Consider the following 13,004-nt stretch of genomic DNA (forward strand, 5'->3'; position numbering starts at 1 on the left):
AATTGAAAAATGTTAAAGGGTTTTAAAAAAAAAAAAAAAAAAAAAAAAAAGAGCAATAACATGAAATGAGCTTAATCAAACAAAAATCATTTAGATGGGTTATTTGTTAGTTTGTGCAGATTGTTCATGTATTTAAGGGACCATAAAAAAAAATAAAAAAACAACATATGTCTACTACTTAGAAGATAATACAATGCCATGCATGTTGAACACACAATCCTGTATATGGTATTTATAATTTTCAGGAGAAGTGCCTAAATTGTTAATTTTGTGTGAGTGAGAAGTGTATTATTACCCTTACCTTAAAATTCAGGGTACTCTATAATGAAAATATCCACCAGACAACTCATGATCACACTGTGCCCCTCTGCCCCTTTCCAACCCCTGATTAGCTATGAAATGTGATGGGCAGCCTCACTGGTTGATAGAGAGACAAGGGGAAATGTAAAGGATAAAGCGTGATCATGCAAGGTCTAGGATCTATTTGGCTAATAGAAGGCCCTGCAATCTAGGTGTGCCCTTAAACAACTATCCATCTGCTGCCATTTAAACCACAATATGTATCTGTACGTTGACCTTAAGTGGTTACAACAAGAACATGGCTGCATCTGCAGCCATGTTCTTGGTATTATTTTTAACAGCAGGCTGGTGGCTTTTAATTAGAAGTGAACTGGGAGGCTGTAGATTGCCACCTGATCATCTGTGCTTCAGACAGTAATGCCACCTCCTCCCTCTCCACTACTGCACTATGCGCCTCGGTTTCCAGGCTCTTCCAGGAAGCCCAAGACCACAACTTCAGGATAGCAAGCAGGAACAGATACAGCAATTTCTCTTAGCTGATGTGCTCTGTGATCACCGAACCCAAACAGATATGTTCACAGCCTGTGCTTGATTGTCTGGAGTGGAAGGCACAAGAGACATTAGGGGACTAATAGACCCATATTGTCTCCATAAAAAGTACACGTCACCTGCCAATGTTATCACATGGAGGCTTGTTAGCAATAAAAGTTAAATGGGAAAAAAAAAAAAGAAGTGGTAAAAAAGCAAGGCATTATAAAATTTAAAAAAAGGAAACCCCCAGCCCTGCCTTGCACATGCGAATGCAAAAGCACAAAGGGCACACACAGCAAGTTAGGTATCACTGTCAGGGCCAACATTTGCATTTAACTCGAAATTTATGAGGGGGAAAAGGCTTTTTAATCATTGCCTATGGAAAACTTTGCATACCATAGCTTTTCACTATTTCACAGGCAGACGCAATTTTAAGGCTTGACATGTTATCCATTTACTTTACACTACCACATCTTACCAAAAACTTGGATATTACTTTGTATGCACTAAAATTGATTTTAGTGCACTTTACCCTAAAAATATCGATTTGATAATAAATGTGCACAAATATCCTGAAACATTAAAAAAAAAAAAAATGCAAGAAGAAGAGGTTACAACTAATTTTTTGCCAAAAATTCAGATTTTAGATGTGTGCAAAAAATGAAAAAATTGCTATAATCTCAAAGTAGTTAAAAGTGTGTGCCTTTTAAGCTAAACAGAGAAAAATCATGATGATGATGATGCTTATGACGATGATGAAAGAACATGATTTGTAATTTGTATAGCAAGAACATTATTTGTAGCAAATATTCTACTACAGTAAGCTAAACACAGCAACCTTCATCTGAAGTGTCTTTTTCTATAAGTAATTTTTTAAATGTTTGTCCATCTTTTTCACAACTTCGAACCATAGCCTAAACAAAGACAGAAAAAAAATTATGAACAAAATGATTACCATAATTCTAAAAACTGTATTTTCAACATTTCCAGGGAAAAAAGTAAAACTGCCTCTATATCAGTAACATATATATAACTGCATACATCAAATCAGTAGAAGAGCATGTGCAATGTATACTTTTTCAAAGCTGCTGCCATCTAAAGCCTTGCACAGTAAATTTGGGAAGGGTGTTTTCAGTGGCAAAAATACATATGTTTCTGTACAAGAACACGTCCCCAAACATCACAGATTCCTAAAAAACTTACTCTCAACCAGCAAAAATCAGCACTTAATCCAGACCTAAATAAATCTCTCTAAAATCTCTGACACGGATCCAAAAAGTTGGGAGCTACCACCTATGAAGCTTTGTTCTGTTCCATGCAGTTCTCAACCCCCACAGCACTAATATATATGCCCAATGGATGGGAAAATCAGATAGTGTAGATCTAGGGAAGGCACCTATTAGAGGTGGCTTGACGCAGCAGTGTGGCTTCCCCACATATCTACAGATGTATGCAACGTAAACCTCTGGTGTTTAATCTTAGAAAGTAGAAGTGAAGCCAAAACTTTTTTTTGTTTTGTTTTACATAGAGTAAGGGGGTTATAAACACGTCAGATTTTTGCCATCTTTGTCTCATTGGGAACATTTCCCTTTACCAGAGAAATCCTTGGTGCTTAGTAGGGTCACCAAAACTAGTGTCCCTACTGGATGTTTTCCCATCTTTTCATGTTCTGATGACATCTCAAACTTTAGGATTTGAGAACAGTCAACAGGACAAACCAGAGTGTGAATCGCCCTATTGGGGACAGCAGTAAAAACCTGACAGGTGCTCTAATCAATCTCAACTATCCAATACTAAAAAATAACCACAGTTGAAGTCTAAACATATTAGCCTGTTGAAGTTGTTGGGTAGCTTAAAGTGTGCTGGAACGTCTTTTGTATTGTTTCGTATACGATCCTACCTATGTGCACCTTTCTCTTTTAGCTAGTTTTAAACATATATACTTTCAAACACACGAAGTGGCGCTATCACCCAAAAAACAAACTAATATATACAAAAGAAAACAAATGTGACAGTGAAACAATATTTCTGTGAATGAATATTATTATTCAATCTTCTAATCAACCACTTGTGAAAATCAGAGTAATTGACTATAGAAAAAAAAAAAAAAACTTTCCAAAGTGTCTGATAAAAGGTAGCAGAATCCTGTCAGTGTGTTAAACAACAACGAGCAACTGTGATTAGAAACGACCAGTAATTTAGAGTAAATTGAGCACAGATGTCTTTACATTGACAGCTCTGAACCATATGCACAGTTCTGTTTACCCTACCAACAGAAGTGTACATACAATTAAGAAAAGAAAAGAAAAAAAGGGACTGTAATGCCATTTACCAAAAACGATACAATTCAACATTAAGACATGTTTTTCAAAATGTTTAACAAGTTACTTTTACTTTACTGTTAAAAATCTTGCCAAAACCCCCGCAAATAAAATTTAGAATGAACAAATTTACCTTTGTAATCAAGATCTGTCTAGATAGCACGTGAATAAGGTGAACATTGCCATTTCTCTCTCCAACCAACAGAAACCGTCCTTCATGGCAAATGCCCACAACATCTACTTCTGTATCTGAAAATTCAAAAATTCAAAAGTGAAAATAACACCTTAAAAATAAAATGGGAACATTTTGGGAGCCCCTATTTGCTCTTTTTGAACATGAAAAAAAGAATCTGTTTGAAACTGAAATTTTGCTTCCATTTTCTTTTTTCTATGACCTCACAAGTATATTGATGGACTGAATTGAGCATAACGGGAACAAACAGGGATATACTATATGTGCAATTGATAAAGCAATATTTACTGATAGATGTAGAGCTGCAACAATTATTCGATTAAGGCGATTAAAATCGACGATGGAAAACGTTGTCAACGTTATCCATCGTCAATTCATTGGCTAAAATTTCCAGCTCGCCGCTCACGCCCGCCCCAGTTCCTCATCGGACGATAGACAAATTCAGATTTTAGCATGTGTGTGCAAGAATAAAAATTCTCCAGACACCAACTGGAACCCGAAAGAAGGTTAATTTACCTTATCCTTTGCACCTGCAGCTCATCCCCATGCAATCAGTCATCAACTTCTCAGCAATCAGTCGGTCGCAGGCCCTCTTTTTTTCAATCGTGTACAATGCAGGACCAGCAGTCCTTCATTCTAATTGGAGGACTCCGAGGGCCTGCACACAACCCAGAGCATCAGATAGGAGAGAGCTGACAGCCAGAGAAGCAAGGGATAAAGAAAGAAAACTGCTCTTTAAATGGTACCCTAAAGAAAAAAAAAGAAAAAATTGAACCCTTGGAGTGCGGGGAAGCCTCACTGCAAAAAGTTGGTTTGGAAATTTCTCCAGAACACTTAGCTTGAGCTTTAAAAGTGTGGTTCTCATTAGTATAGAAAAAGGTTTAAATTATTCAGAGTGGTGGACATACTAGTAAAACATTTAAATATTGAATATACTGCATATTTAGGATTGATGCTGTTTGTTATAAAGGATTACATTGTAATAGATTTTAAACTTATGACCGGTTATTTTGCTTTAATGTAAAACAAAGCAAAGGGATATGCATTTATAACCCCCAAGGAAAGTGTTTGCTCAGTTGGATTTTTTTTCTCTCACCGTGTCTGTCTGCAAATGTTTTATATGCTTTAGCGCATGAATTGGTGGCGTTTTCATAATTACGTTTCGAAACAGCAATCCATTGTTTAAGCCAGTACCAACTGAACTTCAGGAGCTAATGGGCACCACTTTTCCTGAGTTCTTTTAAAATTTGCACATATTTATTTGGTTTGGGTTACATAAAGCATCTAACTGGTTTTTCATGAGCCTTGGAACTTACCAAACTGTAGCTGGAGTTGCAGAGACTGACAAATGCTATCAAGGAGGCATACAGATTTGTCAGCAACAATTACACATCCTTCATTTGAACTGCAGGCGAATAGTTTTGGATTGACAGTCACCTTGGGAAGGGGGGAAACAAAACATCATTTCATTTAAACAAAGGATATGAATATAAATGATAAAAGTGTAGAAAACGACACCATGCAGGCTTTTGCAATATCTGATCAAAAATACTGTATAAAAGATCATACTGAACAAAAAAAGGCACCATTATCAAGCTGACAATGACACCAGTTCATAATATGGATGTTTTAAAGTATAGTCATGCCTTCTTTCCTGCACCATGCCTTTTCACTATTCTTTTACACCATCATTCCTCATGAAGGTCAATAAAAGGGCACAATATTATTAATCAGGGGCCTCAGGAAAGCAGGGCTAAATGCTGTGCAGGGAAGCAGTATTGTACCAGTGATCTTGAGTGGCTGTACACCCAAGATCACTTGTAAGCAGCCAGATTGTCACATACACCCCCCACCCTGCTGGGACAGAGATACCTTTACCTGGATAGGCCGGGTGAATATTTTAAAGATGTCGATCCTACCTAAGATAGTATTTCTTCTCCATATGCTCCCAGATGCTGCTGTTCCTCCACTGTTTTTCTGTAGGCTACAAAGTCTATTTATAGGCTTTGTCTGGCGAAATAGGAGGCCTAGACTTGCATTTGCCATTCTGAGATGTGCAAAGCTGTGGGGAGGATTAGGTCTCCCTGACCTGCAACTGTACTATAAAGCTGTTGCTCTCCAGCGGGTCTTGGTTTGGCACTTCCAAGTGGAAGATAAGTTGTGAGGCGCTCTGGAGAAGTATATGGCCGGGAGGAACCGGGCACAAGCTCCATTGTTGAGACCAGATTTCCGAGGTTTTGCTCCCACCATTTCCCCACTTACCACTAATATCCTCCGCCTCTGGGATGCCATGAATAGGCACGGCCAGTTAGCCCCGGACATATGTCCCTTGGCCCAGGGACTACGTTGATGTTGCTGACGTAAATGTGTAAAAAACGGGGATCGTTTCCTTTTGATTTTTGGAGGCACACCTACTGCATTTCAATGGCGTAGTGGTTAGCGCTTCTGCCTTGCATGTGGGGGTCACTGGTTCGAATCCTGGCCAGGTCACTATCTGCGAGGAGTTTGCATGTTCTTTCTGTGCTTGAGTGGGTTTCCTCCGGGTACTCCGGTTTCCTCCCACACTCCTCCCTAAATTGGCCCTCTATGTATGCATGTGAGATAGGGACCTTAGATTGTAAGCTCTTCGAGGGTAGGGACTGATGTGAATGTGCAACTTTGTAAAGTGCTGCTATATAAATATCTGTAATAATAATTTCTTCCACTCCTTGGCCAACTCGGTGAGGCCCTCTAGCTCCCATACTCTGAAAGACTATGTGCTGCCTCTGGGCCACCCTTCAGACCCCTCTCCTTGATGTATATGTTCCTCTTACACTCGGGTTCTCAAGGATCCCTTTGTTTCCTTAGAGAATGGGAGAGGGACTGGGGGGTGCGGTTTACAGAGGCAGAGTCAGCCAATATCCCCAAATATACTCATTCCTCTTCCAAGGACTCCAAGGTTCTGGAAACTAATTATAAAATACTCACCCGATGTTACCGCGTCCCCCACAGTTTGGATCGTATCTACCCCTTGGTGTCGCCGCTATGCTGGCACGACTGTGGTATGGTGGGAATGTCCTATTTAATGCAATAGCTTAAAAGTGATGTTGTGTTCACAAACAGAGAACTACACTGAGTGGCCAGATTATTATGACCACCCCATCAGTAATTCGTTGGGCCACGAGATAAATCCACGAGATGACTTCGTTGGGCCGCCTCGTGACTCCACGAGATGTTGAAAGGTGATGCGAGGATTCTGACACTGCACTGTTGCCCTTCTGTTGTCTTGTACCAGGTCTTGCTACTCTCCGTTCTGCCCTAACATTGACTAGTCGCTGACGGCCACAATTCGCACTTTTAGACCCAGATTTTCGGCTGACAGTCCAGTCTTTAACTCTTTTTTTTTAAAGGCCCCCGCAAGCACGCGCGTCCCCATGTAAATACGCGTCAGGTGCGCCTACGTATGAAAATGACGAACGCGCTACACATGTTGGGTATCGCCGTGCACGCCGGAGTGAGAGCAATAATTCTAGGGCCAGTATTTTGGGGTATCTCTAAATTGATGACCTGGGGGGGCTTTTAAAAGTGTCTTCTATGGACTTTTTGGGGTACTGCAGTTTTTCGCCATCTCACGGACGCACGCAATTTGTAAACTGGGCATGTTGGGTATCGTTTTACTCGTTGTAACCTCATCTTTTATATTTCATTCAAAAATTGGTATTTTGTTGTGTTTTGAGGCATTTAATTAAATTTGTCACTAAATTTTGGGGTTTAATAAGGAGTTGCGCTTATATTACGCAACATAAAAATTTGCAACTACCACCATTTTATTCTATAGGGTCTTGGCATTCAGAAAATATATATAATGTTTGGGGGTTTTAAGTAATTTTCAGGCCTAAAATGTGGAATATAACATGGGTGCAAAAAATAAAAAAAAAGGCCTCATTCATGAAGAGGTTAAACACTTTAATAACAGCTGCTCTTGAACATTTAACGAATTCTGCTGTTTTGCTGATACTCGCTCCCTGGCTCCGATATATATACACACACACACACACACACACACACACACAATACATGCATACACACACAGTATACACCAATCAGCCATAACATTATGACCAACTGTCTAATATTGAGTAGGTGCCCCTTATGCCACCAAAAGAACTCTGACCCATTGAGGCAGGTACTCTACTCGACCTCTGCTGAGAGCAAAGCTGCCATTTGCAAATATACTCTTGCTTGTTTCGTTGCTTTTGGAGGGAAAGGGGCTGGTTACCTGTTCTCATGTATAGTTGAAATGTTATGAACATATGCAGTCCTTGTTATTCAATTTGTTATAAAAAATAAAATGTTAAAAAGCAAGTTTAGTTTATTTACCGAATGAGCTGTACTTTTATTTCGAGCATAATACTTTTATATACACTGCATTTCACATTTCTGGTGTAACAAAATGACTTTCAATTTGTAAAAATACTACAAACTGAATTTCTTTTCAATTTTTCCGAAATTTCAATTTTTTTTCCCGGGAAAAAAAACTATTTTTTTATCTCTAGCCCTGACCATTGTAGACAGGGAACATCCCATCCCACAAGAGCTGCAGTTTAGAAGTTGCTCTGCCATCACAATTTTGCCCTTGTCAAAGTCACTCAAAACCTTACACTTGATCACTTTATTTGCTTCCAACACAGCAACTTCAGGGACAAAATGTTCACTTGCTGCCTAATATAACCCACCCAATTTCAGGTGCCATTATAACAAGATAATGTTGTTCACTTCACCCCCTTATGGTCCTAGTGTTATGACTGATCAGTGTATATATTTCAAACAAAGGCAATAGAGATTTAGTAATCTTTTTATGCCCACAGTTGCTTATCAGAGTGCATCTATTACAATAAATAAGGGTGAAAGAATGTGTTTACAATTTTTTTATGTGCCCCTTACCTTTTCAGTTGATGAAATTTTAAGTAGTGTGTCCACTTGATATAAAGCCGTGCCGCTTTCCTGCCGTGAATCTATGTTCAAACGGCAGCTCCCAGTGTCATCATTTGCTAAAATATCAATATCATTCCACATATTGATGGTTGGTTTATCTGCAAAGTTAAAATTGATGAGACAAATGATAAATTAAACAAAATAGATGTCAGTAGACATAATAATTTTTTACTCACCGTAAAATCATTTTTTTGAAGTCCATTGAGAGACACAGGAAGTCTTTAACCCGTGAGTTATACTGCCACCCACAGAAGGATTAAACACATGCCTCAGTTTTGTAGCAAAGCAATACCGAGAGCAAAATCATAAACAGAAGGGTGGGACCAGTGTGCCTTATTGGACACAAAAAAAAAAATTCAGAGCGAGTACAAAAAGCCTATCTTCCTTCTTTTCCACTGAGGGAAAGAAGATGTTTTTAACCATCAGGACGTCTAAAAGGAGTCCAACTGATGGGTGGCAACACAGCCAATGTTAATTTCCAAGAAAAACAAGAAAGAAATCTGGACTGTCTGCAGCTAAAAGAGCCACCTAAAAGGGCCTTACCACTGAAGCTGGTATCAGATGAGGCCAAATGTCCACCTGGTAAAACTTTTGGAACATGTAAAAACACAACCAGGTGGCAGCCTTACAAAACAAAAGCTGGCCATACACTATGCAAATTTCGGCCAGTTCTTTATGAACAACAGCTATTGAATCCATGGAGTCTTGAGTGAAGGAAAAATTAAAGAGTAAAGAAGAAGTGCTAGCAAAAAAACAAAAAAGTTTAAATCTTTAACAAAAGCATAAATGAAAAAAAAAATCCATTCTCCAAGGATACTAGCGAAACTGCAGCATAGTGGCACTAGGAGGAATAATACCCTAGGCTGGACAACAGTTTGTTTTGTTTGCCAGTGTCCACGTTTCCCGTAGGCAGCAATATAACCCATAGGTTAACCCCTTCGTGACTGACGACGTACAGTGTACGTCGCCAGCAACTGTGTCCATATGGCCCCTAAGGATTAGTAAGAACTTGCCATCAGACATTTTAACTACCACAAATACAGAACTACTTAGCTTTTTTAAATACATATAAAGAAAACTGACAGTTATCTTCTTTTACCATTTCATGACAAATCCATATTATTAAACTGCAGCTGATTCAAATTCCAGTAAGGGGACTGCGGTTTATGCTGACAAATAGGGATGCACCGATACCAGTTTTTAGTACTGATATTTTTTTTTGCGGTACTCGCCGATACCGAATACCGGAAGTCCCATTAAGGAAGTCAGGAGGCGTGTAATGACTCGCCACCTGGCTTCCTGATTAGCCGGGCAGCGTGTAAAGACTCGCCACTCGGCTCCCCAATAAGCACGGAAGCTGTCTCCATGCTTCTCGTCACTTGGTGACGAGAAAGCATGGAGCCAGCTTTCTGGCGAATCAATGCTGTGTAATGACGCGGCGCCCGGCTTCCTGATTGGCCAGGAAGCCAGCTCTATGCTCCCTCATCATGAGGTGATGACGGAGCATGAAGCCAGCTTCCCGACCAATCAGGAAGCCGGGCAGCGAGTCATTATACGGCGCCAAGCTTTCTAATTGGCCAGAAAGCACACTAGAGCACCACAGCAGTCTATAGGGTTTTTCTCTCTAGGTCACCCGGCCGGGAGGTAGTCAATCCCCATAGATGTGTATAGGACCCTACTTTGCAGACAGTGAGAGGAGTTTGGCAGAGCTTGTAAACAATCCTAGGAGGTCACGGGCACTGGATCTCAGAAAGTATAAATCTTGGAGGGGGAGGGTGGGGGATGAAAGAATGGTGCACTTATTATTTAAATGTGCAGGGATAATACAGTAGGTTTGGTATAATCAACCAATGGAGACGATTTTTTTATAATCTTTTTTTTATGTGTTTCATAGTTATAGATGTCAACTTTCATTTATCATGATGTCATTTAGCCTGTCTAACTTCCAGAAAGTATAATCTGGGGGGGAGTTTGCATGTGTGAGCAATCGTTTTCTTTTTTTTTTTATTATGGACTATAAAACTGATCAGTCTACAAGCATATTTGGGGATATCTTGTAAAGTTAAAGGACAAGTATTGTGAGAACAAAGGGCACACCAATGGGGTAGGAGTGCAGCTGCAAGAACCAGGAAGAGACACCTGGCCTCTCACGACATAAGAATGTAAGATGGTGGTGTAGGACCAGATGTTCAACAGAGGTTGTAGTGGATTACAACAGAACATGGCTGGATTCACTGGGTGAGAGGATGTTTATTGACGATACCCTAGAGAAAACATTAAAAGGGGGATTGAAGAAAAAAAATTGACACGGGGCGGTTGGTATACCAAAACTTATTAAGAAGTTATAGACCCTGATCAATGACTGTTGTGTTTTAGGGCAGAGCCACCAGATATGCAGAATTGTGCCTTCTTATCGGCATTGTGTGAAGCAGTTTGATGAGTAATCAGCAATATATTTAGCTATTCATGATGGTGTGAGGTACTATAGGAAAATAATGTTTGGAGTTCTCCAGGGCTAATATGTTGGTACAACTCTTAGCTGTAGAGGTCCAGATCTCCTCCCAGCTTGCTTCATCTATTATTTCCCCCAGTCTCTTTTCCTAGGGTATCATGTAGGAAGAGTTTTGGAGGAGCACATCATGAGAGTCCTGCAGGAGAGTGAGAGGGGCTACATGGGCAGCTTTGTAATAGTTTGCTAGCACAGGAATCTATAGACCGCCTCAATATGTAACAGGGTCCTGTTGACACCAGGTTGCGGGGGGCATCATATAAAGTGCATTATTTTGCTTTGGAGAGAGCAAAAAATTAAGTTTTGGAGCACTATTGGCTACACTATAAAAGAATAAAACCGTTTATTGAAGTATGCCATTTTTATGGCATTTAGTCAGTCTCTCCAAGTATACAAAGTTTGCATGTGAATGGCGAGACATCTGGCCTATATAGCATATCATAGGAGGTAAAATAGATTCAAAGGTAGGGAAGTTGATGGGTCCATCTATAGATAAAGTGCTTTTGTACCATTAGGAGGATTTCCAGTCTCAGGGATATCTTCAAGGCTATAGATTTTGATATGCAGCGATGTGTTAATAAATATCGGCAAATGGGTCATTTTGCGGTCTACTAAAAACTAGGGATGCACCGATACTTTTCGAGTACCAATGCCGATACTTGGCATTTTCATGAGAACTACCAGGGTTGCAGGGGTTGCAGCTGGGACCTGACACTGGCGCTGTCCTGAAATCATTAGTCGCTATTGCTTTAGAAAAACTGTCACATGACAATAAACAAAAATGTATCAGTACTTGGACAAGTACAAGGACAGCCGACCGAGCGCTGCGTGAGGAGAGCGCTGTGAGCGGCCGGTGGCTCTCCTCCCACACCGCTCGGCCGCCTATCACGGTGCGGCAGAGACAGCACTGTCTTGCACCTTTCACTCAGCCTCCTGTGACAGAGAGGAGAGCAGGCTACATACACTCAGCAATCAGTGATCGCTGAGAGTTTTTACATAATTGATGATATTGTATGGTTAATACATCCTCAATTATGAATGAATGGGAGTGAGCTACATCACCTCCTGTTCATTCATAATTGTGGTTATAGTAATCGTACAATATTCTCAAGTTATCAATGAACAGGAACACTCATAGAGGATTCATGTTCATTGATAACAGGGGATACAGACAAAGAGATTGAGGACTCTCAATCTCTTTTTCTATTTTAAAAGGGAAATATCAGTGGTCTGTTTAGACCCCTAATATTTCCCCCGAAGCCCCTAAAAGTAAAGTAAAAAATTTAAATATTTAATAAAAAAAATGAATAAATAAAAATAAAAAGATTTAAAAGTTTCTAAAAAATAAACAAAAATAAAATATTTAAAAATGTTTTCAAAAAATTAAAATAAAAACATTTTCGGTATCGGTTTCGGCCTGACAATTTTTTCTATTTCGGTTTCGTTTCTTAAATTTCCGAGTACTGTACTTGGTATCGGTGCATCCCTACTAAACATATACAGAGTGCAAGTGAGCGTGACCTAAATATTACCTACTGATAACTACATATGGACATACTGAATGGTCCACCCAAAGCATACTGTAACAAAAAGGAAAAACAAAAGAAAGGGATTCATAGACCACTAAACTTGAGTCAGTTTAACGAGAGTTCAGTATACAAAAGTGTGTGATATAAAGGTCCTATTGATTGATTAAGTCCGCATTGAAACGGACGAAACGTTTCGGTGGTGGACTGATCCCCCCAAGGCTCTCCCACCTACTACTAGCTGGCAGGTACCAGACTTTATGATTTCACCTGTGCTGTGAAGCCATTTGCTGAAATGAGCGTGCAGTGTGGCATGGGAGCACAGTCTGAGCCATCTGTGATTCTGGTCCAAATGGACAGGGAGTGCTGACACATGTAGTGCACTCACACACAGGACTGTAATATAATGATTATTGGACCCGAGCTTTGTACTGCGGTACGCAGCAGGGTTACTTTTTTTTTTCTTCTTTTGTATGACACCCCTGGCTTAGAGACTCCATTATTGACACAGACTTACTTTACAAAGTAACAAGACTGATATGCCAGCTGGCTTACACGTTTCCTATATCCTGCTTCTATGTAATAACAGCACTATATGAATAGGATCCAGTGTGCATGTATGAAGGAGTGACTGTGGCCTTATGACAATG

General features: G+C 39.9%; 1 protein-coding gene across 1 annotated transcript in view; it reads right to left on the bottom strand.

The window, feature by feature from the left end:
* KNTC1 (kinetochore associated 1) overlaps positions 1-8,400 on the bottom strand; it is a 136,874-nt gene extending 128,474 nt beyond the window's left edge. The window contains 4 exon segments of the mRNA XM_018556904.1: positions 1,670-1,745; positions 3,286-3,401; positions 4,662-4,782; positions 8,269-8,400. Of these exon segments, the coding sequence (XP_018412406.1) occupies positions 1,670-1,745; positions 3,286-3,401; positions 4,662-4,782; positions 8,269-8,400 (445 nt within the window).
* Positions 8,401-13,004: the final 4,604 nt, after the last annotated feature.

This window comes from Nanorana parkeri, unplaced genomic scaffold (assembly GCF_000935625.1).
Source record: "Nanorana parkeri isolate BGI_ZX_2015 unplaced genomic scaffold, ASM93562v1 scaffold13, whole genome shotgun sequence".
In the NCBI taxonomy this organism is placed as follows: domain Eukaryota; kingdom Metazoa; phylum Chordata; class Amphibia; order Anura; family Dicroglossidae; genus Nanorana; species Nanorana parkeri.